The sequence below is a fragment of the Athene cunicularia genome, assembly GCF_003259725.1.
Source record: "Athene cunicularia isolate RWA chromosome 3 unlocalized genomic scaffold, athCun1 chr3_part1, whole genome shotgun sequence".
Classification (NCBI taxonomy): domain Eukaryota; kingdom Metazoa; phylum Chordata; class Aves; order Strigiformes; family Strigidae; genus Athene; species Athene cunicularia.
The window spans coordinates 56,747,177-56,775,140 of record NW_020799097.1 but is presented as its reverse complement, the minus strand read 5'-3'; the positions used below and the strand labels follow the sequence as shown (position 1 = coordinate 56,775,140).

Genomic DNA, 27,964 nt, shown 5'->3' with positions numbered 1-27,964 from the left:
GTGTTATTTCAACAAAAGCTGATAGCTAGTGGGAGTTGCAAAGGTCTAAACATGTTAGATGCTACCTGCATTTTAGAGGCCTGAATGCTGTACATCTTTACATGAGTGGGGGAAGCTTAAAACAAGTGAGAACTAATTGCTATAAAAATATCTGAATGCTAAAAATGAAAAAGAAAAAAGTAGAATCTCTTTTCTTTTTATATCTAAATATTTCAATTTACCTTCTTTTGTCTTCTGTAGTCCAGGCAAAGCCAGCAAGTACGTGGTACCTACCTTGATCAGAAAAATTCCTGTAAAATAGCTGGATATGTGTGGCTTTTTTGATTTTAACATGTGGGACCTCTCACTTAGCAACTTCTAGTTTTTGTTTAAAATTATGGTGTCTTTATCACCATGCCTTCCATTACTTTCATTTAACATACTGTCTCATCATTGCTATTTAAAAGTCCATTTGACATAACCAGTTACTTCAGTACAGGAGTCAACTCATTCTATGCTTCCCATATCACTAGTCTAAAGAAAAAAAACAAACCATAAGTGACAAGCTTTTTAAAAATCACTGTTAACAGTTAGTTGGATTGAATAAATATTCCTGCTGAATTAAAAAGAGAACAAGAAAGGCATCATCACATTTTCTTCCTAATCATACATTATTTTAGTATAACTGTAGCTAGATATTTCTCTGTCAAAAAGAACTGAATAAGGAGTCCACAAATTAACTTACCACGCAGTCTGCTTGTTAAATTTCTATCTTTTTCATACCTTCAACATGCAAGTTAAACTGCAAAAGTAAAAAAAAAAAATCAGTTAAGTTCCCAAACGTTGCCATGCTCAAAACCAGCCCAGATATGGGAAAAATATCACTCTTCACTGCCACAAGTTTTAATTCACATCTCATAAAACCATTTCCCATTTGAAATTCCCTATCATGTCTTCATCTCGGCATTTCCTGCCATATATCTTCACCTGAAATCACAGTTGCTAGGAATTTAATTATTCATCTAAGTAGCAGAAGGGCAGAGACATATTGCCCCTTTTTTTCAGGGGATCCTCACATTTTCAGCATCTTCCACTTTAGAGCCCACATTTGTGTCCTTGTTGCTCAAAAAGTAACTGGTGCACAGTTTTTTAGCTGTGGGAAACCACCTGGAAACAAGGCCTGCATAGCTGTCCATTGATTCCTCAGCTCTAAAATGTACTGTGGCATATATTTGCATGTGTTTGGCATAGCTGCTACCATGCTGTGAGATCCATGGTGTGGGGTTTTTTAAATTCCTTCCTTTTAAGCAGGTGTCACTTTTGTATAGTGTAGTGCTAGACCTTGTTTTTGAAAAAAAAAAAAAAAAAAAAAGGTTCTTCATCCTCTGCATTTCCGGCAACCTAACATACATTCTCATTTTTTCCAGTAATAATTATGAAAAAGAAAGGAGAGAGGGGGAAAAAGGGGAGAAAAATAATATGCATTGCCAACCAAGCAGTGCTAGTTCTCTAATTTTCCACACAGATATAATTTGTTTATATGGAATAGGTTGTGTTCTAGACTGTGAAGTCAGCTCAAGTATGTCTGAATCAACAACATAAAGGCTGACTGAATGGTTGCTGAGTATGCTCTGTACTCTTCTTTCAAATAACAAAAATGGAGAGTAGATAAAAATTACATTTCAGAAACTGAGGGTAACCCCTATCAATGGACTTTTTCCTTAAGATATATGCATAACTTATTAACATTAATAATAGCTATATGTGTGGAGCTAAGTGCAGCACTACTGAATGTGTGCTATTGTACCACTGCTATTTTGTGGCAAATCCCTTAGTGGATAATCTGTTAGTAACTAGTCATCTGTCTTTTTGGCAAAATAACAGCATGAAGCAAGAGAAGATAAATGTTTATTCCTGAAAAAGATACATGCAATCCTTCTTAGCTAAAAAAAAAAAAAAAAAAAAAAAAAGTAACCGAAACGTTATGGCACGTTCATTATGCTGTTTCTTTTATCTAGAGCATGAAGCAGTCAGACATGAAAAAAATGTTCCGCCTACAAAACCAGGTAAGCACTCCTGCATTATATGCACTCATTAATATTTAAACTGTCATTTAAAGAAATTGCAAAATACAACTGCATATGACAAATGTCAAAATCATGTCCCTGAGATCTATTTTGCTCTTATAGAATGGCCTTGACATGTCATACAGTATGCATTTGCAATTCCAGTTGTCATTTTCTGAAGATATATATATCAAAGGTCAAATTTCTGTTTCTGTAATTCCACTATGTCAAAGAAATTATTCCAGCAAAGAATTTGAACCATTTCTGAAAAATGTTTGCTTTAAATGGCTTCATTTTGCTAATTATTTGTGGGTGTCTGCCATTTATTTGAACTTCACAGTCTTCCTGTATGAGTCAACTTCCCAGGACCAGCAATAGTTTAATTTTTGTCCATAGAAGCTATTATGCAATATAATATTCAGATCATGACCTGGCACTATCCATCATCTATGATAAATGTCTCTGCATATCATAGCTCCTATACAGCCTCACTTGCAAGAGATAGAGAAAATTACTTCAAGTATAGGAAGCAGCAGTGTGAAGCAATCGCCATGGGTTTAAAAAATGTCTTCTCCATGCCTCTCTCTGAAAGGAAATAAGAATTAAAATTGTTAGTATTCTTCATCCTTAACTCTAGCACAGCAATTATCATGAGTATATGAAAACATCCCTACTATTATTTTCTATCATTAGATTGTTAGTAATTAATATGAGATTATTAAAAAATATGTTTTGATAAATAGAACAAATGAAGCCATTCTCCACTATAACAGCATTATGCTGCACTTGACTGTTCTGACCATTTTTCTTTCCTCTTTTTACTTCTCAGTCAAACTGAAAAACACTACAAGTACGTGTCATGTCTTGTTTCCTATAGTATATAAACCTTCTTTTCAGATGCATGTGGTGTCAATTTTCATTTTTGCAATTTTGTCATGTTAGATAATGCTATTTTCTTGTTTATACTACAGATACTCTTGTACTTTGTCTGCATATTAACAGCTGAACAGTCTAAATCTAAGTACATTTATAATTTAATATTGTGAAGCTGCAACATTCAAACTCTGTTTGCAATTTTTATTTTTTATAGAAATGTGCTAGCAGTATAATTGATGCTCTGGTGATTTCAGATGAGTATAGACACATGATTTATCTTTATGCAAATATATTGTTTATTAAAAATACCGAAATGACATGCAGCATAACTAAATTAGACAACCTTTTCATTACTTCTTTTACTATTTCAAAATTACTTATTTCATTAATTCATTAAGCACATTCTTGGCCTTGTTTCAATACACCTTTTTTTTTTTCCCCTACTTTAATAAAAACCTAAATTACATTAAAGAAGAGGAAGGAGTATTTCCCTTTTAGATGAGTCTTAAGGAGTATTCAAGGAGAATTTCTTACATAGCAAAGACTTCCAGTCATGGGATAAAGTCCTTGTTAAGGTCAATAAGACTTCTGAATAGATAAAGACTGGGATTTATGCTTACATACTGCAAATCGTGATCAGACAACAATCAGAAGGACAGTATTTACATTGTATGCTCCGAGTTGTGAAAAATTTGAATGGAAAGTATGAACTTTCACATAGAAATTTGTTGTAACCTCTTTAGCACAGGATTTCTGTTTTCTTTTTTGTACTGTGCCTCGCATATCAAGACCAAACCATGTGTTACTCTGATGCAAAGTAGTCTACAAAGAGTATCCAAAACCAGAGCCAAGCCCCATGAGACACAGACCTCTTCCTGCTCCAGGTCAGAAGCTGACAAGGCAAGGCAAACCAATTCATTGAGCTTCCTAAGTCTCCTGAAGTTAAGGTGCCTGAAGTTAAACAAGATGAATACCCCTCTTAACCACCTGTCAGAAGACACAGTGCTATTCTGAACTCCTGCTCCAAAGGGAAAGGGGGAACACAAAGCAGCTGAAATACGCCAACACTGAAGGATCCCCTGCAGTCCTGAATTGCAGTGTTCAGTTTTCAAGTTAGCATTTCAAAATTATTACTTCCTCTGAAGCTATTGGTGGAGGTTTTTTTTCCATTTTTGCCAGTATTTTCAGTAAATTTTCCTCTGTTTGATTCCATTATTCAGATTTGTTCAGTCTTGTATTCACCGGATCTGTTCACTGACAATTTATGTATCCTGCTCTGATTTATCTGAGAGAACGTTTTCTCTACTATACTATTTCTACTATGTCTTTACTATTAGAGGCCCATCAGAGATTTAAGTGACTAATTCCTCATGCTTTCCAAAGTAAGGATCACTGTCTACAATGCTTTTTTATCAGAAGCTATATTACCCTGGCATATCGTGAATATAAGGAACAGCCAAGGTATTTCCCCCTGACCTTTGCAAATGGATGTTTGTACCACATTCTTAAGCTTATATCCTGTTGCTTGAAATCGTTATAAAGGTTAATACTGCCTTTAGAAAAAGAAAAGGAAAAAAAAAAAACCCACACAGTAACAAACATACCTATGATGTGATCATATACAAAAGTAACTCTGTTTACAAGGCCTATTTTGAGCTAACCATGCTTGAATAGATCAAGCTCAAGATTTTAAGTACCAGAGCTATTTATTTTAAATTACTTTTTTCTGCTCAAAGAAGAACACTTAGTTGGATCACTGCCTTCTTTATTTCTAGAGCTCTATATAGCTTTGCTTCATATATTTCTCAGCCAGGTGTACAGTATATTTGTCATAACATGGACATAGCTATCATGTAATTCAGTATGAGATGTAGCCATGGACACAAAATACACACTGATTTTGAAGTTCAGGTCTAGTAGGAATATAAAATAAATCCATACATTTATCCTGGGCTGAATTTATTCACACCCCATGCAGTCTTACTGTAAAAGTAAATGGAGTTTAAATCAGTAGAGAGGTTGTATCATCAAATGAATGACAGGTTATAAACAGAGATACAAGTCTGGATTTGAGAAGTCCCAAATTAACAACAAATACATTTTTATAGTAACTTGCTATGTGAATAACCGTGCAATTATAAAAGCAATTAGTATCCTATCTTATTTCTCACTATTTCTGTTTTAGCATTCAGGAGGGTCTTTGGAAGCAATTGATCCTATATCAAATTTGAACATGTAATGAAACTCAGAATTTACTCCCTGCATACTGAATAAAGACTTTCAAATTGTGAGAAGTTACCTCAGAGGACAAAACTGGTGGCACACTCATGCAAGAAGTAACACAAACCCGCATTTTGTAATCAAGAAGAAGAACATGTAGGATGATATTTTAAGAAAAAACTAAGCATTCCTCAAAGTCTATTCCCATTTATTCTATAATGAAATTCCCATGATAGGAATAAAGTGTTTCCCAAAGCCCTGGGAGTAAGTGAAATTTTGTTTACACACTGAGAGGAGAAATGGTCCTTATGTGATATACACCAGAGGGTCAAACTAACTACTCTTCAGGTCAGCAGTCTTCCAGTACCTCGCTATCTAATGGCATCCATCATAATCCTAAATTAGGACATATGCATGTAACTGGGCAAGTCCGCATACCTCAACCAACCTCTCAGTTAAGCAGTGAGAGCATGAAACGGTTTCCCAGATTTAGTGCCTCAGAAAAATCTTTTTTTTTTTCCCTTCTGAAAATGAGAACAGGTGTTAATTCATGGATCACAATGCAGTAGTAATTCATAAGCTTTCAGCAACTATGAGCATGATCATAAGAAGAAAAATAAATATTAAAGTATTCATGCATGTTAGCATTTAATAGCAGCAAAACTGGCCTTTGCTGAATGCCTGTGATGCCTGAGTATTGAGCACTGACATTTATGAGTCTTCTTATGAATGAAGACCTGAATGAAAGTTTCCTGGGATGTATTAGTGAAAAACATGCTTCTTTGCTCCATCTTCCTGTTGAAAAACATTGACTGAAACATTTTCACCTTGGTGTGAGCTGTAGAACCTTATGTTCATCTGAAGTCCAAATTCAGCATGAAGAAACTACAGAGTTAATTCAATCAAAGGAGACCCTGAAATGTTTTGTGAGCATATTCCTTTTCTCTCTAGCTCTAGGTTCAAGGAACAAAGGATTTGCTTGGCTAGTGAGGTTATTCTGTTTCTTTTAAATTGTGTTTAAAAAAAAAAAAAACAAACAGGACTAATGAAGTAGTGATGGGTAAAAAATTATTGGATTCTAAACCAGTTTAATTAATTCCTTTGATTTAAAAAGAGTAATGATGGTTTACACCAGGAATTTTTATCCCATTGAACTGATCAATTTTCATTAATTATTATGGATATTGTAATAGCACAGGACTACATGCTTCTTTTGTGCTAGGTGCTGTGCAAAAATGTAGCCAAAATTTTTCCAGAACTCAAGAGTTTTTACTCTTAAAAGGCAAGGCAAACGGATAATGCAGGAGAAACAGTTATACAGGGGTGAGTGCCAGCTATTCAAGGTTTTTGATTGGGATGTGTGGATGATAAGAAAAGAGAGGTAACAAATTGAATACATCTTTTGGAAAATAGTATAGTCAGCTATAACCTTGAATGCACATTTAAAAATAACCCTAAATATTTGCTTGTGTACATGTTCATTGCTAAGTCACATTCCTTTTCAAATTAATATCCTGCAGAAAAGTTGCAGATGAAAGATAAGATATATTTAAATGGTTACTTGCCTTGAAAAAAAACATGGGACTGAACCTCATATTCTTTTCCTCTTCATTTCTGGTTATCTTCCTGAAGAGCCAACACGTGAAATCCCAACAGCAGGTAAATATTACATTTCTCTGGTATGTCTTACGGGAAGAGTTAATGAACATACCAGTGTTGAGTAATACAAATTTTCATCAACAATGTACAATGCTAATGTAAACAAGCATTGTTAAACTGACAGCATTGCAGCTATGCAGTTCTCTGCCGAAGACCGTTCTGATCCATGGATTATGATATTTTCACTGTTCATCTTCTGCAGCCTGTTTTGGTGAGCTAGACACGGGTGATCAGCACTGAGGAAGCTAGTCTTAATCAGATAACACACATATCAGAAGACATTCAACAAAGAGTTATTACAACTGGTTGGGTGACATGAAGTGAAAATGAACAATTCAAAGGCAACCTGCCAGTTTTCTGCTGTAGTCAACAAGGAATACTAAAATGGGCTCAAACGCCTGAAGCAATACACCTTACTTAATTTCAGTCTGCCTTGTTGAATGCAGTCACAGACCAAACGTCTGTGTTTGCAGGCTGGTGAAAAGGATGCTGAAAAGAAAAAAACACATGCTCTAAGTGAATGTACAATTAGGGAAAAATAAACTAAATAAAATAAATCAGAACCTACTTCTGCAAGACTTCAGAATGGTCGTATTCGGTGGTTTTAAAGGTCCATCTAGCTCCATATCCTGTTCTTTTTTTTACTGTTTATCTGTTTCAGATGATTGAGATTGCTCACAGAAAGAGGGTAAGAAGGCGGCAATAGGCAGAGTGATCCTTCCCTGATGCATTTTGGCCACCAATAATTAGAGACTTCTGATAGTAGTTAGGGAATTATAGAATTCTAGTGCTTCAAGCCTTTATCAGGAGTTTCCAAACTACTCTGCAGCCAGCAATATTCAAATAATTTCCAGCAACTGTTCAGAAAGCCCGGAACTGCTACTGCCACTAAGGGTAGCATCCACTGTAGTAATATTAGATACACTGCATACATGCCATGAGACACATTTACCACAGTTATTATTCCAGGGAAGTTACTAGGGAGATCAGCTTTGTGCAATGTACTTATTGAAAGAGCCCCATATTTCTGATACCTGTCACTTAATGCTGTTTCCTTGTAAATCTTTCTAGCCATGAAAAAGACAAAGACGGCTAAGGGAAAACAAGGTAGGAATTTACTCTGTGTATGTATATGTAGATGATCACAATTAAAATATTATGAAATTACAATTTTACATGAATTGTTATTTGAAACAACCCCTAAATGATCTGTGTTAATTTTCAAAGACTTTTACTTGAAAACTCTAGGTAATAATTAGCAACCCTGAACTCTGCTACTTTTTCCTTGCTAGAAAAACCAGTTGAGAAGAAACATCTGAAGGACGAAAAAAACAAAGGTAATAAAGGGATTAAAATCTCTGCAAACAACAATGAAAATGAAAATATTATGTTTTTTTCATGGGATTAGAAAGAGGAGCTTTTTTAGTCTTTCTAAATATGTGCAAGTATAAGCCAAAACTGTGAAATTGTGCATGAATCCCCAGTAATTGAATGTCTGATGGCTTCTTTGCATGCAAGTATCAAGGATTACATCAGCGCACCCAGTCTGGCTGTGGCAGTGCCCTGCCTCTGTCCCTCCCTGCCCAGTACAGCTTTAACCTGTCTGCAGGGGCCTCCAGTGCTGTATCCACAGACTAGTAGGATTAGTAGTGCCCAATTAGTCTGCTGTTACGCTCCCTAGTGAGGTAGTGCAAACTTATCTCCATAGCTTGTGTGATGCTTTAGATCATCAGCTGCATGCTGTAGAATAACTACATGGGTAACAAGAATTGGTTTTGACACGTAGGATAGACTTTGTGGTCAACTATATTTGCACTAACCTGTTGTACATAACACTGCCTGATCCTTTCCTTATGCAGACAGAGAAGTGGTTTCTCCTATACTTCTGAAGATAATTAATAGTAATAAATTGCATTAATTTGTTAAGTTGGTGGTCTAAGACATAAATATCTCCTCTTCATTCGTTAAAGACAATGACTCACATATAAGCATTCTGTACTGAAGTCCTGGAACCTCAAAGGATAGCGGTTAGTTAGTTGTACTGGTTCAAGTCACTGAACTAGCACCTAGAAGCAGTTTGATTCTATGGTTTTACTAGACATAAAATTTCTATGTTGAAATAATTTCTGAGGAAAGTCACACCTAAAAATAAAACTGGTTTATAGAGATGCCTATCTGTGAGTTGATTCCAAGAAATTAGTATATTTCTCACTGAAATTTATTTAAACATTTTTGCCTGAAACTGATGATTAATTTATCATCTGTGTTTTGTTCTTTAGGAGTCCCACCACGAAAAGAAGCTCCACAACATCACAACCTGACATCAGGTACATGATTTTCCTTTACTGTAAAAGAAACTTGCTTTTCCTTTCCAGAATTTCACTTTTTCTGTTTCAGGTCTTGACTGTGTTTTTTGATTAGTTTTTTTAAAGGAGATTACACTTGCAATCTTTTCACATCTCTCATTCAAGTCTAAGGGACAAGATGTGAGGCAAGCCAAGTAAATCAAATCCATAAACATCATTCCCATGGAGAATAATTTGCTCAAATGATATTCCTTTGCCACCTTCCTAAATTTATAACCATATATTCAGATAATTCCATTATAAACCAAGTAGCCTGTAATTCATTTGGTAGTCCATTATTTAAAAGTCACTGAAAATCTGTTTCATGACAAAACCACATCAGAAGAAACTTGTTCAGTTTCTTTTCTCACACATTAATAACTATTGCCTCCTATCACAGTGTGCCCTCTGCCCCAACCCCCTGCAAAAAAAAAGGTGAATAAATGTCAGGCATCTTAGAAAGAAATCTCACTGCATTGTGTTATTGGTTATCTCCATGTTTTTCCTAGTTTACAATAAATATAAAAATATGTTCCACATACTTCACTAGTATAAATTAATATCTGTGACGTCAGTGGACTGGCACTGATTCATGACAGATAAGGATCAAAGTCTTCAGTCTCACCTGTGAGGTGTAACTGGTTTACACAGAAAAGAGGAACTAAATATTAGTATGAATTCTCCAGTGCAACTTTGTTGTCTTAAACAACTGGGGAAAGAAGTTCACCTCTAATTATCCAGACTATTTCATTGTATATGATGTTTTAATCTCTTTTACTGTAAGTAGAATGCTTTAGAGTCCTGTGTACATGATATAAAGTGTGTGACGTATGTGTAGTTATATGTATCTATGTATTTAGAAATATCTATTTATCCATATGTATAAACTTAATGTATTCAAAGAAGAATAATAATAAAGGTAGCTAATATAAAACAATTACTGAATGATCTGACATCAAGGAAGAGAAAATGGAAATTAAATGCTAAGATCAAGCATACAAATGTTAGCATGTGTATTTGCATGAAAATATTTGCACACATGGCTCACAAGACTGTTGTATAAGGATAACTACATAAAATAATAGCTTATTTTCCCATCTTTTTTTTTTTTTTATTCAGGAATATGGACTTAAAAATTCAGATATAGAGTTTAATTCTTCTTAATGATTCTGTTGTTATCTGATAGATAAAGAGGTAGAATCTATGCTAGCAAAAATTTACTATTTTATTAATATAGAATTCATATAGATCAAGTAGTACTAATCATAATAAATAACCAGTAAGTTAAACTAAATATTTTGTCAGGAGATAAAAGAATTATTTTATGATGCAAAAATCCAAATTCAGTGTAAAACAGGAATGTACTAAAATTTGTCTACCAGTTGTCTTTCTTCTGCACCCCACACTCCTGCAAAGTTTACAGCATTCAAAAACTGTGTTACTATGGGTTTCATTTACAGTAATTGTTATGACTGGTTAATTTAATTGTACATTATCAATGTGCAGTTATTCTTGACTGATATTTCCCAGATCATAAGCAGCTCTGTGCAAACCATTGATCATAACCTGCTTTGCAAATAGAACTTACTATGTGAGTATTTTCAAACTATTCTTTGTCCACTGAAAAGGATAAGTTAATTTTCAGACAATGGATGGAAGAGATGAAAGCTTTTCAGAACATCAAAGTGATTTCTCTTTATGAATGTTGTTCTTTGTTATTTGCTCAAATTGAGACTTTAAAAGTTGAGACCAAATCCTAGGTCTTGAGTTAGAACTTGATAGCTTCTGTCTGTTCTGTTTGCAGATTAAGCCAGTGCATTTTCCCCAGTGCACTGAATAATAACACTTCTTGCTGATAAATAGAAGTAAAAAAGGATTTGCACATTCTGAGCTAATCTAAAATTGAAAATAGTAAATCTTTTTTCAGCTTTCAAAAGCTGAATGGAGTAGATTCACTTGTTCTTAGATTTTGATCAGAGTCCTTCAACCTTTCCCTGATATTAAAAAGCAATCAGATAAAGAAAACTAAGCAATTAAATAAGATGTATATATCTTCCATTTTAGAATGCTCCACATTTAAACAGAATTTTAAGCAGTACTGTATCTTTCATAAACAATGGTGATATGTGCAGTAGAAACTACACTTCACTCTCTTGTAGAGCTGTAAGCAATTACTTGGAATTATTTCCCCTTCTTTCTCCTGTCCTAAATGTCAAAATTGACACCTATACCCAGACTGAAACTTACCCAAGTGAAAAAAAAAAAAAAATCTTAGAAATTCTTTTTTTTCTTCTCTTATAATAAATGTATTTGCAAGCACACAGGAGCAGATTTTCTAACTCTTGGAGTGAAATTTGTAGCATTATAAATTCAACTCTGTGGTGAGGACTATCTACCACACCCTTTATATGAACAGCTTATATAAGTCCTAGTTTGTTTCAAGGCTTATACCAAGGTATGAAAATCTAAATTAATCAGAAGTTGATTAGGCTTATTGTAATTACCTTGGAACTCATGGCTGAAAACTCAGGAAACAATGTGTGTTGCATTTGTCATACAGTTAGTTGAACAGGTTCATGTTTTTATTGCACTGTTATCTAAGCGCACAGATGTGCGAATGTGGTAGAAACAAAGAGAAGCTGTGATGGAAGAGTATGAAAAGTGAGAAATAGTGGGATTAATACTAATTTAATTCATCCATCTACCTACATACATTATTAGAGGGTTAAATCTTTCTTGGACATGGGAACTTCTCTACTTACTGTCTAGACAAAGTTGTACCTCTAGGAAAAGTAAAATTATCATTAAGCAGAGTTGGAACACAGTTTATATGAACATATTATGCCAGCACTTTTATGAAAAAAAGTATTTCTCAGCGAGATTTTTCCACTGCTGCTGCAGTGAGAGAGAGCGATACAGGTTCTCAGATGTTTTCTAGCATAAAGAGGAATTATTTAATCATGTTATCAGCAGAAGATATGCAATGGCACATAAAACCACATAAAAACCTCAGCAACTCTTGTAGACAAATTCATTACATGTCTGTATTAGCACATAGTGATTGGTTTATTACTGTAAGGTTGTTTTATTGCTTTGCACTTGCTGTCTTCTTGTAATATATTTTCCAAAGCAAAGACTATTTCTAAGTCTACAAAAGCAGAACATTCTATTTAATGTGAGATTTGAAATGAGAGCCATTTGAGACACCATCAAGGATGTTTCCTCAATGCTAAGGGAAAATAAATTTGTCAGCAGTACAATGTATAAGATTTTTTTTTCCTATGGATCATTATTTTGGAAGAGAATGAGACCACTCTATTTTTTTCCTTTGTTCTGAAGCATTTGAAGACTTTGAAAGAAAATACGATGTTTTTCATTATTTTGAAGCTGCAGGTTTTGTCTGTTTCCTTAAGCACAAAGATATTGGCACTCTTATATAAAACAGAAACATTGAACAATTTTGAAAATGATGCATTATATTCAAAAGAGAAGGCAAGAATTTCATCAGTGCTGGACAAGTAGCTCTCATCTATAAGTAGGTGATGAGCTACAGATACTATATTTTCTACTGTCCTTGCCACCCAGTCTGTGTATCTCAGATACATGATGGTTCTGGTATTCTGTCAGCAGCTTCTTCCAGCACTTCACCTGCATAAACTCCTAATCCTGAAGCTGACCGTTTGAATGTGACTAGATCAAAGAAGCTGAACAAAAACGTTGAGGAGAAAATATGTGATGTCCTTTCTTGAAATAGAAATATAGATCAAGGAAGGGGCCATTAACTGTAACAGCTGTGTCTCTGAAAGTAATAATGAAAACAGTAATAGCATTCTTGAAATAATTTATATTAGAGATTCTTCATTTTTTCCTCACCAGAATTCAGCAATAAATCACTAACATTAATGTTATTCTCTCGACATAAGTGTGCCATTGGCTGGAAATTAATAGAAGGAACTGGCACTCTGACAAGTTTCAAAATTTTTTTATCAGTTCTGGGCTCATTCACTTACAAGACCTGTGTCTATGCAGGATATTCTCATTAAGATTTTCCAGGGTGCTCATCACTCTGCAGTATAAGTGTTCAGTGTGAGAGCAGGATGAGCTGTGCACTAAGGCTGATTGCAAGAAATCCTGTGTAGAACAGGCTCCGTTCTGTGGATACACATGGATGGCTCAATATTTCATGTTTGTTAGAATTGTGAGGATGAAGGTTGAGTGGTCATTTATTAAGAACTAAGATGACATTGATTTAATTTAGTTTAACCTATTTTGAAATTGAATTGATGAAAATTTCACTGAGGCTGCTTTGATTCTGAATTAGTGTCCACAAAACACTTTTATATGGCCTAATTAATCCATTTTGAAAGTTAACTTGAATTAATCTTCCTGATTTTTCCTACACAGGAAAGCCATATAAGGGGGAAATGTCAGCCACATTGTGGTAGCTACATAAAATGAAATATTTATGGTCTGGTCTGAATCTGATTAAATGTCACTGGAAAACTTCTTACAGATTGCAATAAGTTTTGAAAATCAAAATTTATAAATACACACCACAAATGAGAACAATACATAAGGTTTTATGTTAATTATAAGCTTATAGATAGCCTCTCAACATAATGACATTGTAATCTAAATTATGAATTACAGACATTCTACTTAAATTCTGAAAGTGTAAGTTTTATCTTTTATAACAAAGAACTTGGGGTTCTGGCTGTGTATTCTACAGAAGGAGAACAATCCCTAGGTCTAAACTAACCTCCTCTATTACCTTTGGCTATATTTGGTAATAAGAGATAAATCCTCAAGAGTAACAGAGAGAGTCCTTGCCAAACAACAGTGAAAACCACTGAAAAATACAAGGTCAGACCCAAAACATTATTTTAGATTTTAATGTCCCCAACAGTCTGTCAAAGAGATTCCATAAAGCTTAAGGTTTCTACATCCATAAGGCATCTTCTCATACAAGCACATAGTTTTTTGGCCCCTACATCCCTGTTTTTGAAGCAGGGAAAAATGCTGGCCTAGTGCCCAGTTTCTACAAATACTTCATTAGGATCCAGACACGTGATTAACAATTCCTGTCTGCCAGACATGCTTTGAGTACAACTAACGCATCAGCAAAATCAGACCCTTGACAAAGTGCAGCTGTAAGTACTTTGCTTTGAAAAGGGTGGTGACGGTGGTTATTTTCTCTATACCTGTCGTAGTGATCGTGTACTCTCCAAGGGATTTAGCTGACACTCTTTCAGAGCCCTCTTCACCTAGAGAGCCTCAACTTTATACCTTCTACTTCCCAGGATGGCACTAGTTATAGAATAATATAGCTGCCTGTTCCTCTTAATTTGCACAATTCCAGATCCATTAATACAAAAGTCATTTGTACTGGAGGTTAACAGACATGATTTATATTTTTGATATAAAAGTCTGTTTCTGCTTTGGAAACCTCTTTATGTATAATACTCAAAACTGGTAACCAGCTAAAATTTAGAACTAGTTCTGGACTAATTCTTACACTATCAGGCATATCTAGTAATGTGTGTAGCTAGCTCTTGCGGCTCATGCACATGTATAGCATGAAGTTTAATATCTGAAGAGTTTTGCAGGCCATAATGAAGGGATATTTCCTGTTGTTATTGGAGAGCTGGTTTGTGAACCTGACTTCAAATGTAGGTGCTCTCATTCAACCTAAATCTTGTTCAAGGTGTCTGAAGTACAGTCTAAATCTTGGTCCACAAACATTATTAGACCTTTCCCATACATGTGATAATGTACCCTCTGAGCTTGGAATGGATGTTTACATCAAAATGGAGCAAGTAAAATTCTACCAGGGAATACAGTAAGGGAAAACTCAGTCCACAGAGAAATCCCAGAAATAAAGAAGGATCTTTTGCAAAAAGATGAGTTGGAGGATGAGCAAAAATTGACAGTGAACAAAGTAATAAAAAGTTGGGGTTTTTTACAATTAATTCATTAACTGATTACTTCTCATGTTAAGCCTAAAAATTCTTTACCTAGCAAATTATTAGACAAACACCTATATTTTCTATAAATGTAGGGATGAATTCGCCTAACTAAACAACATATGAGGGTTGCAGCCTATGGAAAAAAAAACACTATGAAAAAATATATTATTTAGTGTGCTGGTTTAGATCCAGTAGCGAGAATCTGATTTGCCTAACTTCGCAAAATTAATCCAATTAGTAATGCTATTTATGCCTGTTGGACAATGATTTCATTCCCTTACTCTTAATTGGGTCAAAACATCTTGCTAAAATTAAACTAAGTGGCTCCAAGCAATTATATACTAAAATTGTGCCAAGTCAAATTAAAAAATATATATATATATATCTTAGTATGTCTCTGATTTCACCACAAATGAAACAGCAATATTTACTATCTTAATGCTTCTCATTGTTAAGTTGGTTTTGCCCTTTATTTTTACTATCTTCTTAAATCACACTGCAAGTAAAGAGAAGTACGTATTATGTATTTCCATGACATATCTTGTAGGAGCAAAGTTCTATACAAAATGTAATTCTTCAACAGTTTTCTGAGTCAGAGATTATTTATCTTTGTTTCAGATAAATGGCCATTTCTTCAAATCCCTCTTGAACTTTAGGAAAATAATTCCTCTAGTGTTCTTTCACTTCTAATGGGAACATTTTTCAGAGGACAGAGCAACTGTCTTACTTTTTTATCAACAAAGATTTTGTTTTTAAACATCAGCTGAAAAACAGGCATCCTGATGTTGCAGTGAGTTCATGTTTCCAGGTTATCATCAGTATGTGATGATAATCCAGTGGACAAATCGTAATTATGTGATGCAGTTCTCAGTGAGACCAGAACTGACAGCAGATGCTGTGAAATACTTTAAAGAAGTCAGCTTATTGAGCTTCTACAGTTTCTTTCTGGTTTTTCTTGTTCCTAGAACTATGCAAATTCAAGGTGAGGAAGATATTCTAATTATAGCTTCATCTTTCATTGTAAGTAGCACACAGGCACAGACACAATCCTCCTTATGACAAGCACTTGAATAGGAGCATATTTGCACAAGTTCCATGGTCAATGAGAGACAAACTTCTCCAATGGGTTGCTCATCCCTTCAAAATCTGAATTGTCTCCTTATTATGTCATGTGGCTAGAAGCTAAATCCAGTGTCTGATGTTAAGCAGGATGAATTTGGGTTTATCAGTAGTATAGTTCAAGCACTTTTTATTGTCATTAAAAAGTGCTGCTGCTCCCAGCAAAAAAGTTCTCACTAGGAAAGATCAGTGTGTATGCATAATGCTACACACACCCAAAAAGACCCCTTTATTTAATAAAGATTTCAGTTAGAATGATAACCAAAGTGAAGAAAGCACTTGCATCATTCAAACACCAGGTTCACTTTCATTAGTTGCTTAACTGCCTTATCACTCACTGTTCTCCTCCTCTTCTCTCCTCTCTCTTCTCCTCCCCTCTCCTTGCCTCCTCTCTCCATCCCATGCCTTCACAGCTGAATAAATAACTGGTATTTACTTGCAGTTATTTGGTATCCATTCTTGTTAACATAGTAAGATCCCTGGTTGTTTTTACCTTATTCTTCAGTTTTATCTTTTTTCTGTGTGCATAAATGTGTTCGTATGTCAAGACTGAGCCAATCTTTTAGTGGCTGACAGTTCATTAGAAACTGATTTTAATGCAGGATGTTGTAATTACATTAGTTGAACATGCTGGCCACGAATGAGTCACCAGAGGCCATGTCACATCAGCATGTCTAAGGTACATGATCAGCCCATAGTGCATCAAGACACTGTTATTGTTTATTGAGCAGTAGCAACAAAACCCAATTCCATATTACTGCCCACCAAATACCACTAGTATCAGGTAATTAACACTGCAGACCGTGAAAAAATCCAACAGATTTTAATAGACTTTGAATCAGGTCTGCATTAATTTTTGGTCCCTCTTAATTTCTTGAATGATTCATTCATTTCTATGTTTCACTAATAAAACACATAATGCCACTACCAGACTCCTTGGAAAGCTCAATGCAAGCAAAATTGTAAAGACCATGTACTCTGATCATTGTTATGTTTTGTTGGAAGTGTCTGTATTACCACATATGTCACACTGTTACATCTTGCATGGTCTTACTGTCTAAAAAAAAATAAAATTGGGGGGAATGTCACTTTGGAGATATTCACACGTTTATGTGAGAGTTAAATGGTTTGTGTGCCGTGACCCTGATATGGAATATAACACTTTTCTCTAAACAGACAGCTTATTTATCCACCAAACCTTCTTACTAGACAATGCAAGAGCCAGTTAGCAAAACATATATTTTTTTCTTTCCTTAAATGGTTTTTAGATGTCATATATCACATTCAAACTATAAGATAGAAATAATAAATTTCACCTTTTACTACAGAAATAAGTTCTGTTAGAATAAAGATCTCATTCATCAAGTTTTGTTATTATGTTTCAAAAAGAGCACTGACTTGGAAAAAATAACAAGTCATAAATAGTTTTAACCAGCTTTGGTTTTTTGATCTTATATATATATATTTTACTGTGGATATATTTTTCCCCTCTAATGACATAAAATATGACCAGAATGACCTTCTAGCACTATTGATTTGATACACTTACAATGTTTTATACCAAGAGAGTGTTATTAGAGACATGTACTGATAATATTTTTGTCCCACTGATTGAAATGCCAATAAAGGCTGGTTTCTTTTCTGTATTTAGCAAATTTCCTGAATAACTTGGGACTGCAGACACCGATAAGAAGTAAAACAATCTTCTAGGGTGTTTCTTGTTCACTGTTGAGCACTGGTTTTGAGAGATGAATTTATGCTTTTAAAGTATAACTCTTTTACCTTTTCCAGACCTTGCAGTCCTACAATGCTTGAAAAGAGCCATTAGTGAAAACATGCAACCTGAGTTCTCATGGCTACAACAACAATGTTGTTGCTAGTATTTAACTCTGCTACTTAAACATCTTTAGTACTTTTTACCAAATAACTTATTATCTGACAGACCCCCTGCAAAAATGGATATGAAAACTTGGATGGTCTCTGCAAAGATGAGCAAATAATTGCATTATATCACAGACATTTTAAAAGTAGCTTTGAGAGACACTTTCCAACCATTCTTCTTTTTCTTATTCAAGGCAAAATAAGATGCAAAATGAGTATCCTCATGAGACATTTTCTTTTTTTTTCCTCTGTCTACACATTGTCTATACAATGCTAGAAAAATGTCATTTTAAGGGGATGTTTTTAGATATATAGAATTGATTTAAAGTGGTAGTGATAGTTCTTGCTTATGTGTAATGGACATATAAAAGCTTTCTTCTCTTCTTTTTCCCTTCCTCCCTCCCATTAAGTATTGTACTTCCTGAGAATGGCAGTAGTGTGGCTGTACAGCACGCTCAATAATAAGAAAGGAGTTGAAAAGAATTTATCAAAAAAAGATAAACCTAATTTTTGAAGCAAACTGTTGTTTTGAATAGCCAGTATCTAAACATGGGCCGTGTTCTGAATTTAAGAAAATAGTATTTGGTCTCCCGCATAGGCCCTCAGAGTTCAGCTTTGCTATTCAGAGAAATGGGATTTAATTAAATGTCAGTTAGACAGTGCCGTTAAGCACAAAGACTTACACACTTATTTTAGAGAGTGTGAAGGCAAAAATTTGTGATATTTAGCAAGGATTTCACACCACTTCACTTCCCCATCTGCCCCTGTGCTTTCTCTGCCCAGGTTGTCATACTGGAATTTCACTGAACTGTTAAGGGAAAGAGCCCAGATTATTTGATAGGGAAAGAAGCAGAGCAAAGGGGAAAATACCTGCTTGTCTCTCTTGCCCTTTAGTAAGCAATAAACAAATTTCAACTCCCCAGTTCTCAGAACAAGTTTTCTTTGTTCTTGTGTGCTTCAGTTTTGATTGCTGAACCAAACCACAGTATGGGCACTCCTGAGAAGCAATCAGAAAGAAATGAGCGCAATGGTTGATACTTTCCTCTTACTTAAAATTGTGTACTAATTAGTTGTTTCTAATGCTATGGTTGCCTGAATTTTTCTGCTTTGTTGAACTGTTTAATTCTGTTAGTGAAGAAACTAGAAAACAGTAGTAATAAAAATTGTTTCCTCACATATTCTCTGTAATTTTTCCCAATAATAATCAAACTGTTATTGCTAACAGCTATTGCTTTTTAATGAATATTTTATTTAGTGACCTGCCTTAGAAACAGCTGAGCCTTATAGAAATGGGACTTTAACCGTTGTAACACATAAACAGGAACAGCTTTATATTCTTTAGGATTAGTAAATTTTATTCCTTTCTGAATTTTCTACCCCCTTTCCTTATAAGATCAATTTTTTAAAAGACTATAATAAAAAAATACATTTATTTGTTTGTTTGTATCACAAAACTCTCATTGCTTGAGTAGGCACTTGAATGCTAGTTCGGCACTTTGAATGGTAAAAGGCTACACCTCAGTAGTCATCTTTAAAATTATACTAGATTATATTAGCTCAGAAGAAGCTTTCTTGAAAATTATCACCAGGTCCCTGAACATCCTTAGAGTTTAAATATGTTCCCATATTTAACTTCATACAGCTAAAGAAGGAAATGAAAACTGTTTTTTCTCTTTAGTCCCCGAATCACCAATTCCCAAACCAGACATGCTGTTTGAGTGGAGTTCGAGCCTATCATCCTTTGGAAAATGTGGATCAATGCATAGGAAGCCAAACTCTTTTAGAGAGTCCTAGCACCCTGACTTTTAAGATCCACCATGTATTTAACTACGAAGTTCCCTCATATTCATGAATTTTCTTAAAGAACTACTACAGCTAAATCAATTCCAAAATAGACTGCTTAGAGTATAAGGATCTATAAAGGCATAAATATGCAGCATAAAAATGAACAAGTCAGTGCTTACCTAGCACTGAGCTTTAATAGTGTCTCTTCCACTACAGGGTTCCTTTAATTAGCTGATAAATGTTTAATAGTCTGTGTCCTGGTGACTGGGCTTCTCATGAAAATCTTTCCCCATCCAGATTTGTCACAGAAGGGGATCCCTGGTTGAGGACCCCTTTATTCCCTTTCTATGGAAGGTTCTTCTGGTGATCTATTCAGATTTTAAACTCCTCTCTTTCCCAGTAATTTCTTAAATCCTTCTCTCAGCAGCGAAATATTTGGGATCTTACTGTCATTTCATCAGTGTCTGCTTTCTCATGCTTTGGAAATGTAAATGACTGAGTGTGAATCTTTCTGCCCAGACAGTAAATAGACTGTTAACCAATGTAAGCCACCATAAGGCAAAAAACTGCAACCACCTGTTAAGCAACATTCAAACCCAAGTGTAAATCTTTCTCATACATTGATGTTAATATTCTATACAGATTCACGTAAATTGATTATTTATGCCATACACAGTTGGATTTAACTCTTCACTGCCTTTGCCAAGGGTGAGACACAGAGAAATCTGGGATGGTAAAGGACTTGTGGATGTCACCATAACAGTATCTGTAGGGGATATAATAGATGTACACGCTTTGAAAGTTAGGTCTGATTCTGGGATGGATTTGGACTTCTGTGAGTGTGTCTGCTGGTTCTCAGTCAAATCACCTCTGCTGGTATCTTTGCCTTATACGTGAAAATGGAAAAGTATCTAAAATCACTGTTTATTCCAACAATCTGATGGCTTTGGGATAGTATTTGTTCTCTTGTTTCTCATACCTTATTGGGACTTGAGTCAGCTCGTTGTCTTTTACCTGTCATCTTTTCCATTCAATAAGCTTAAAGAGAACAATTAACAATTGATAGTATGTAATCTGCCTTCTAGAGCCTCAAAGAAAAATTAATAATCATTGAACAATAATGGCAACTGGGAGAGTTGCCTGAAGACTGGCAGAAAGCATGTGTTGCTCCTGTCTTCAAAAAGGTCAAGAAGGACCCAGGGAACTACAGGCTGTTCAGCCTCACCTCAATCCCTGGGAAGGTGATGGAGCAGCTAATCCTGGAAACCCTTGACAGACACATGAAGGACAAGAAATTGATCAGGAATAGTCAGCATGGGTTCACAAAGGGAAAGTCATGCTTGAGCAACCTGATAACCCTCTATCATGAAATGACTGGCTTGGTAGACCAGGGGAGAGCAGTGGATATTGTTTACCTTGTCATTGGCACTGTCTCCCACAGGATACTCACAGAGAAGCTGATGAAGTACGGACTAAATGAGCAAACCATGAGGTGTATTGAAAATGGCTAAACTGGCAGGGCCAGAGGGTGATGCGGTTGGAAGTGTAGTTGTAGGCCAATAAGTAGCAGGGTAACCCAGGGATCAGTCCTGGTTCCTTTTATAATCTTCATTAGTGATCTGGATGATGCGGCAGTGTGTACCCCCAGCAAGTTTACAGATGACACAGTATTGGGGGGAATAGCTAATGCAGAGAGGGCCATGCTGCCATCCAGAGGGACCTTGATAGACTGTTTTTCTCCTTTCTGCTGGAGAATTGAAAGCATCAGGAGAGTGGTGTTGCAATATTACTTACATTTCTTGAAATCAACTCTCTGTGTGAGGTGCGTGTGACTTAAGAGATCAAGAGCACACATAAGCTCCATGTAATATTTATGTAATTGATTTGCTATCTATGGAATGTACTTAGCATTTTCTCTTGACCAGCCATAAGCAGCTTCACACAAACCTTGAATTCAGGGCGGTTTGCTTGTTTTTCTGATTTCTGGAACTCATCTTGGTTGTTCTTGCACCAGACTGATTTCCATCCAGGCAAAAATCATTTTAAAAGAACAAAGATCATTTAAAATATGTCAGATGTCTTTAAAAAAACATTTCTACACTTTTCCAGTATTGACTCTTTTTTGTTTCCTCAGTAGTACTCATAGGGGAAATTTAAGTAATTATAAGTTTCCCTCAGAAGGGAAATTTAAGTAATTACATGAATGCTCATAAACTGCACCCTAAACAAAAGCATAAGGCCAGATAAGAGGAGTTTTTTTGTATCAGCTAAGCTGACAAGACATCTATTGTTCAACTACGTCTTTTACTCCTACTGTTCATCTTTTTTTTTTGGTAACATTTGCCCTGAAGATGAGATGATACATTCAAGTGAGAAACCTCTTCAGTGTAAAAGATACATTTTGTATTCACATTGAATGTGGGAATTACAAAGGCAGAATGGGGTACATTTGTAGTCCTATTTGCATGCCAAAATTCAAATTGTTCTCCTGACTATGGCTTGTATCGTAATACTTGTTGCAGACTTTGAGACACAGTTCCAAAGACGTTGGTATTTTTTGAATTAAGTTCTTATCTGCATGTTTTTCAGCTGAACTTTGCTCGATAAAGTAGCCGAAGGGCAATGTGAAAGGAAAATAGTGAAAAAGCACATAGGAAAAAGCATAAATCTGAAACCATGTCCTCCTGCATAGATTTTCTGTATGGGCGGCTGACTTTGTTTTGATTAGAACATGCTAAAGACAGACTATCTCATTTACAAAAGTGTGAATCTCATCAGCCATAAAGAAGAAAGACAATATATGAGATATTTACCAGAAAATATAATTTGAAAAAAAGAACAATCCAACAGACATTTGCAATATGTCTGCTTCAAACTCTGGTTGCTTGCTTAGATTAAATATAAAAGATCTGTCCCATCAAGGCATACTGATGAGATTTTTTCTTTTATAAATGAGTGGTTTTGCATTCGGAGAATTAATACGAAGCAATCTACAAAGACCGTATGGGGGGGAAAAAAGGCCTTTTTTAATAGTTTGACTACCATCTAAAACCTGAAAGTCTTATCTAAGGAGGTAGCAGGCAAACTTAATAAAAGTAATTACAACCATCCTTAACTCTCCTGAGTTTCTATTTTATCTTACATTTTCCTGATATTTTCTGAAAACTGATGATAAGTAACAGGGTATATAAACAATTGAATGTCACTTCAAAATGTTGCACTTCATATAAGTACATAGTAGCCAGACAACAAGGCTCATTTCAAACAACCAAGGTGATCCTTTAGCATTACACATTTCAAATACACATACATTTTAGATTTTATTTTTAAAATAATTATTTTCTCTGCCTATTTTTCAAATTTAGTGTTACATCCCATATAATTAGATTCTGGCTGTTGGCCAAGTTGCAAAAATCTGAAAGTTCACCCTTTCCCTTGCCCTCCATGCATTTAGTGACTTTTAACAATAGACTGTAAATCAGATTTTCGAGTTAAATTGTTGCAGTGGCCTGTACTACTAGTGGGTTTAGAATGACAATCAGATAACACCTCTGGAAAACACTGTGGTGTCAGACATACAATCATTACAATATTTAACCATGTTTTAAATGATTATGTAGCTATATAAGATAGCATGTACCAGAACTTTGTGAAAGTATGTAAAGCGCTAACTTTCTGCTTTCTGACTGCATGTAAAACATAGAGGAGTAGTTTGTGGGGGGTTTTCCCCTTAAGTAAACTATTTATTGGCATTTATTGGGGCTAGAAAATGCATGATGCCATACTTGGCTTCTTCATAAAGAAGAGAGAATTACTGATTTTTTTGTTTTACCTTTTATATCTATAAGAGGAATATGTAGAAACAATTTCCATTTAAACAGCAAAAGGTGAGTTTTTAATTGGCAGCTTTTTTCCTGTAATGTATTTCTCTTTATCAAACTGGCACCCACTGGGCTTTCTGTTTTGATTTGAGTTTTTTTAAAGATCTGGTTGGGAAATCTCTGATGGAGTAATTTGGCAGAACATTACATTTAAACCTAGAGGGTTTTGTGGCAATATACTGCTTGTAGCTAGTTTTACTCACAAAGGTTATACTCCAAGGATGGAATAAGTCTATTTGTTGAAACTATAACATATCCCAGAAACTTTCTTGTCTTGCGCAAGTGCCTCTGTAAAATGTCCAATGGTACAAGACAACAAGACATAACACATCCACACCATACACCTAGTCCGTAGCTTGTCAGGCCTCTCAGGGGAACCTTGGTCTGTCATATTTACGCCGTGAACTCCAGTCATAAGAGTTGCTTATTCTCTGTTTTCTGAAGAAATCTCAAATTCGTTCCACAGAAAACATCATAAATACTGAATTTTTTTTTTTTTTTTTTTTTTTTTTTTTTTTTGGGGGGGGGGAATTGTTTCCATTCTTAGATTTAGTGGAAAAGCCGTAAATCAGATGACTGAGCTGATTTCCAACTCCATTTTGAAGTGTGTTTTTTAGATAGCAAGACTTAACCTTTGCATGAATTGGGCAAGAAGACCATAGAGGATAATATAACCGGACTGAATATATCGGCATTTCTGACACACCTCTCTGTGTTCCACCATTTACTGTGACTTGGCAGTCAATAAATAAGCCCTCCACCTCAGTTTATAACACTGGGAGTTATGGAGTCCATCTCAGTTTAGAACTGCCTCAGGGAACATCTAATTTTTTTTAATAAGGAATAAACAGCAGAGGAAAGAAAAAGTCGTCAGAAAATTAATTGCATGAAAACTATCTTGTTTCAGGTGCCGACATTCCTCTACAATCATTTTCCCAGACACATAACTGACTATTAGTTATCTTTTAAAATCTTGTCAATGTTAATCTCAGAGTGCAAAACTCAGCTTTTGGAACAAATTAGGCCAATTCCATCTGTGCTAAAGTATGTGTTCCTGAATACTTGTAAAACCTAATGGAAATGAGTGCAACTACACAGGCTAGTGCTCAAAAATCAAAAGGGAGAAAACATCCCTGATTGTGAAGGACTAGGAAAGAAGTACTGTCATTTATGATCCCTTTATTCAGAATAAAAGATAACTCATTTGAAGCCTAATAAAATATGCCATTATCACTATTAGATGTGAGTCCTTCTGGAACTCCTCAATGTATCTGAAAGTGGCTGTGAAATATAAAATGTGTAAATTTTGGGAACTTCCAGTCAGCTATCCCAAAATGCAAATATTCTGGGAGAAATAGGACTATAACACTAGAGGAATAATAGATTTAAGTGTGAAATTGTCAACAATTTCTCATCCTGTGCTACAAAGATGTCTCACTGAGCCTTTCAGGTAAAATCTTGTTGATGTGTGGAACCTGGCTTGTAATCACACTAGAGATTTGTGCTGTTATAACTCAGTGGGAATGAAGCTATACAGCTATTTTCTAAACAAACATGGAATAGACTCATGGCCTCAGTTTAGAAGCCATTAACCATCTCTTCCTTGTTTTCCTAGCTCCTGTCCGCTACTTTCAATGTGTCTTCCTAAATGGACCTAATGGATTTGGACTGCAATTTCCTACTAATCCCCCTTCAAACAAGGAAGAAAAGACTCACTCTAAGACTTCCAAGAGAAGGACAAGGAAACCAGGGCAGTAGAGAGACTGACTCCTGTGTTCACTCACATTTTGCACTTTATATTTTCTGCTGAGGTCCACAGTAGTTACAGTGGTACTTGTCATTGCAAGAATGTGATCCACTCGGACACATGTACCTGGAAAATGTTTCCATGGGGCAGAGGCAAAACAAGCAGTAATGAACTGTGTTTGACAAAGGTAGAAATGTAAAAGTGCCCCATTTCTCGTGGAAACGCTGCAATGTTAACAAAGTGTTGACACGATTGTGTGTGTGAGTGTGTGTGTGTGTGTGTTTTCCTGCCTCTTTTGCTCTTGTTTTTCTTTACCTACCTGCTCAGCATAGGAGTCTGTTTTCCATTTAATTTTATCTAGGGAGAGAAAGGTTGAATGTAGCTCTTATATCAGCAAGATTGCAAGTCTACCTGCAATCCTAAATCATTTCTTCTTAACGTTCAATCAAATTGCTGACGGGAAAAAGCCTCACTAAGTCATGAAAATGTGTTCTGTGACTGGTGCTATTTTTATGTCTCATTGACCAGTGTAGCCTGAAGCTCACACTTATTTGGAGCAGCTCAATATACTATCAGTAAGTTGACTCCACAAGTCACGTTAATGATGAATATTCCTATTTAACTTGAAGCAGTAAATGCTTGGTCTGTTTGCCCTGCCTGTTGATGAAATACAAACTCTTCACTTCCTAAAGCCTGAAGTGAGCAGAGAAAGTGAAACAACATGGCAAAAGTGAGGAAAACCAGTGCTTTACCAATATGAAGATCCCAAGAAACAAATGAAATAATTTTAGTACTTCTATTTATCTTCTGTGGGCAAATCAGATTGACTTGCAGTGAAAACCATGTAAATGGAGAATATACCAGCCAACTATTTGCTATTAGAAAAATTAGAAGAAAAGCTATGATGTGAGATGCCAGTCATGAAACTAAGGCAACCCAAAATTCCAACAGGTAAACATGCCAGTTTGATGCAATCTCAGATCAGTGAACAAAAAAGCCCAACAAAACCAATTAAAAATATAAAATTAAATAAAACTAATAATATTAAAAAAAAAAAAAAAAAAAAAAAAAAAAGGACCATATGAAATAATCTGAGTAGCTGATTTTACTAGATGAAATGGAAGCACTGCCTCACAAGACACTACTGTTGATAATTTATAGATGAGAACTGGAAGTAGATATGCCAATCCTCAACATTCTTTTGTGCATTTCTGTAGAAATAATGGGTTTGTTGTTGCCTTGAGAAAGAGATGGGATGGCATTTGATCCATTTAACGACACGACTGAAAACTGGCATCTCAATTGTCTGTACATCTGGCAATGTAAATAATCATACGTTTTCGCAAGCTGCTATTTCTTTGTATATCTTTACTTTGTTTTTGCATTTAATCTGTGAAATGTACAGCAATGATCTTAGTTATATAGTTACCTGGTGAAGTAGCATGATGCTCTTCATACAACCTGGCTACTTGCAAAGTCTGAGCACACCAGTAACTATATACTGCTTTATTATTTTTAGCATAGTTCAGGATAACATCAGCCCCTTAACCATTCCCTATCCCAGCCAACCCATTCTTGCCTTAATCAAATAGCTGACTCACATGAGTTTTGGACAACCGAGTCTTTGACAGGTTAATTCAGAAAGCTTTGCTGTTGCACTGCTGGGTCGGGTTGGTACCCCCTGATTACTGGTCATGCATGGCCTTGTGTGAACTGAGTTCTCGGTCTTAATACACTCTCATATTGCACAGGTTCTGTGCTGCAAAAACTGTCATTGCAACAAGCAGTCTAGACAGTGGTTTCTGGAAAGAAGTAGCAACAGGTCCTGCCCTAGGAGTAGCTCTTTCCACATGGGAACACACTGCAGATGAAAGTGTTCATGGTGAATGCCTCCAATTACCTGTGAAATCTACTCAAGATAGAGCTACCAACAGACAATATTTCATCGTAAAATGACAATCTTTAATTTTATTTCAGTGAGCCTTTTTATATTCCAGTAACTTTTTTCATTCACAATTTGTGATTTTTTATATATTATTATGGAGATTGTTGCCCTAGGTTTTTACTGCAAAAGCTGTCTTACAAGGAGATTATAACTTTCTGAGAATCAGTTAATTTAATTCAAGACTTTATCTAATTCCAATAATCAGAACAAAACTCTAATATACTATAAGCCATTATTTTTTCAGCTTCTTTTGGCAAAATATTTTTTTTTAACTATAGATAGCCTTAATCTTTTCTTCTCATTTGACATGGGAGATGAGAAGAATATGGTTCAGATCTCATCTCCATGTTTCAATTAGATATCTGAAAGCTTTGGAAACATAAACAATTAATATAATTGAATAAGTGATATAAAATCAGTCATTTATTGTTTCCTAATCTCAGTCACTGCCTTGAAGAACAGGAGAAACAGGTCCATTCTCAAAGTAGCAAGCAT

At 35.3% G+C, this 27,964-nt stretch overlaps 1 protein-coding gene across 1 annotated transcript; it reads left to right on the top strand.

Moving 5' to 3' along the window:
- The first annotated feature begins 6,777 nt into the window (after positions 1 to 6,777).
- Positions 6,778 to 26,525, top strand: LOC113478266 (triadin-like). The gene is made up of 5 exons (XM_026845313.1): positions 6,778 to 6,800; positions 7,872 to 7,907; positions 8,093 to 8,137; positions 9,080 to 9,127; positions 25,393 to 26,525. The coding sequence occupies exons 2-5, from the start codon at positions 7,874 to 7,876 to the stop codon at positions 25,533 to 25,535; spliced, it is 270 nt and encodes an 89-aa protein (XP_026701114.1). The 5' UTR covers positions 6,778 to 6,800; positions 7,872 to 7,873; the 3' UTR covers positions 25,536 to 26,525.
- Positions 26,526 to 27,964: the final 1,439 nt, after the last annotated feature.

Bases quoted from the DNA above. Each gene is read 5' to 3' on its own strand.
- LOC113478266 (XM_026845313.1), top strand. From the start codon at position 7,874: ATGAAAAAGACAAAGACGGCTAAGGGAAAACAAG. The intron at 8,138-9,079 runs GTAATAAAGGGA...TTTGTTCTTTAG, and splicing joins GAAGGACGAAAAAAACAAAG to GAGTCCCACCACGAAAAGAA. The intron at 9,128-25,392 runs GTACATGATTTT...TTGTTTTCCTAG, and splicing joins ACATCACAACCTGACATCAG to CTCCTGTCCGCTACTTTCAA.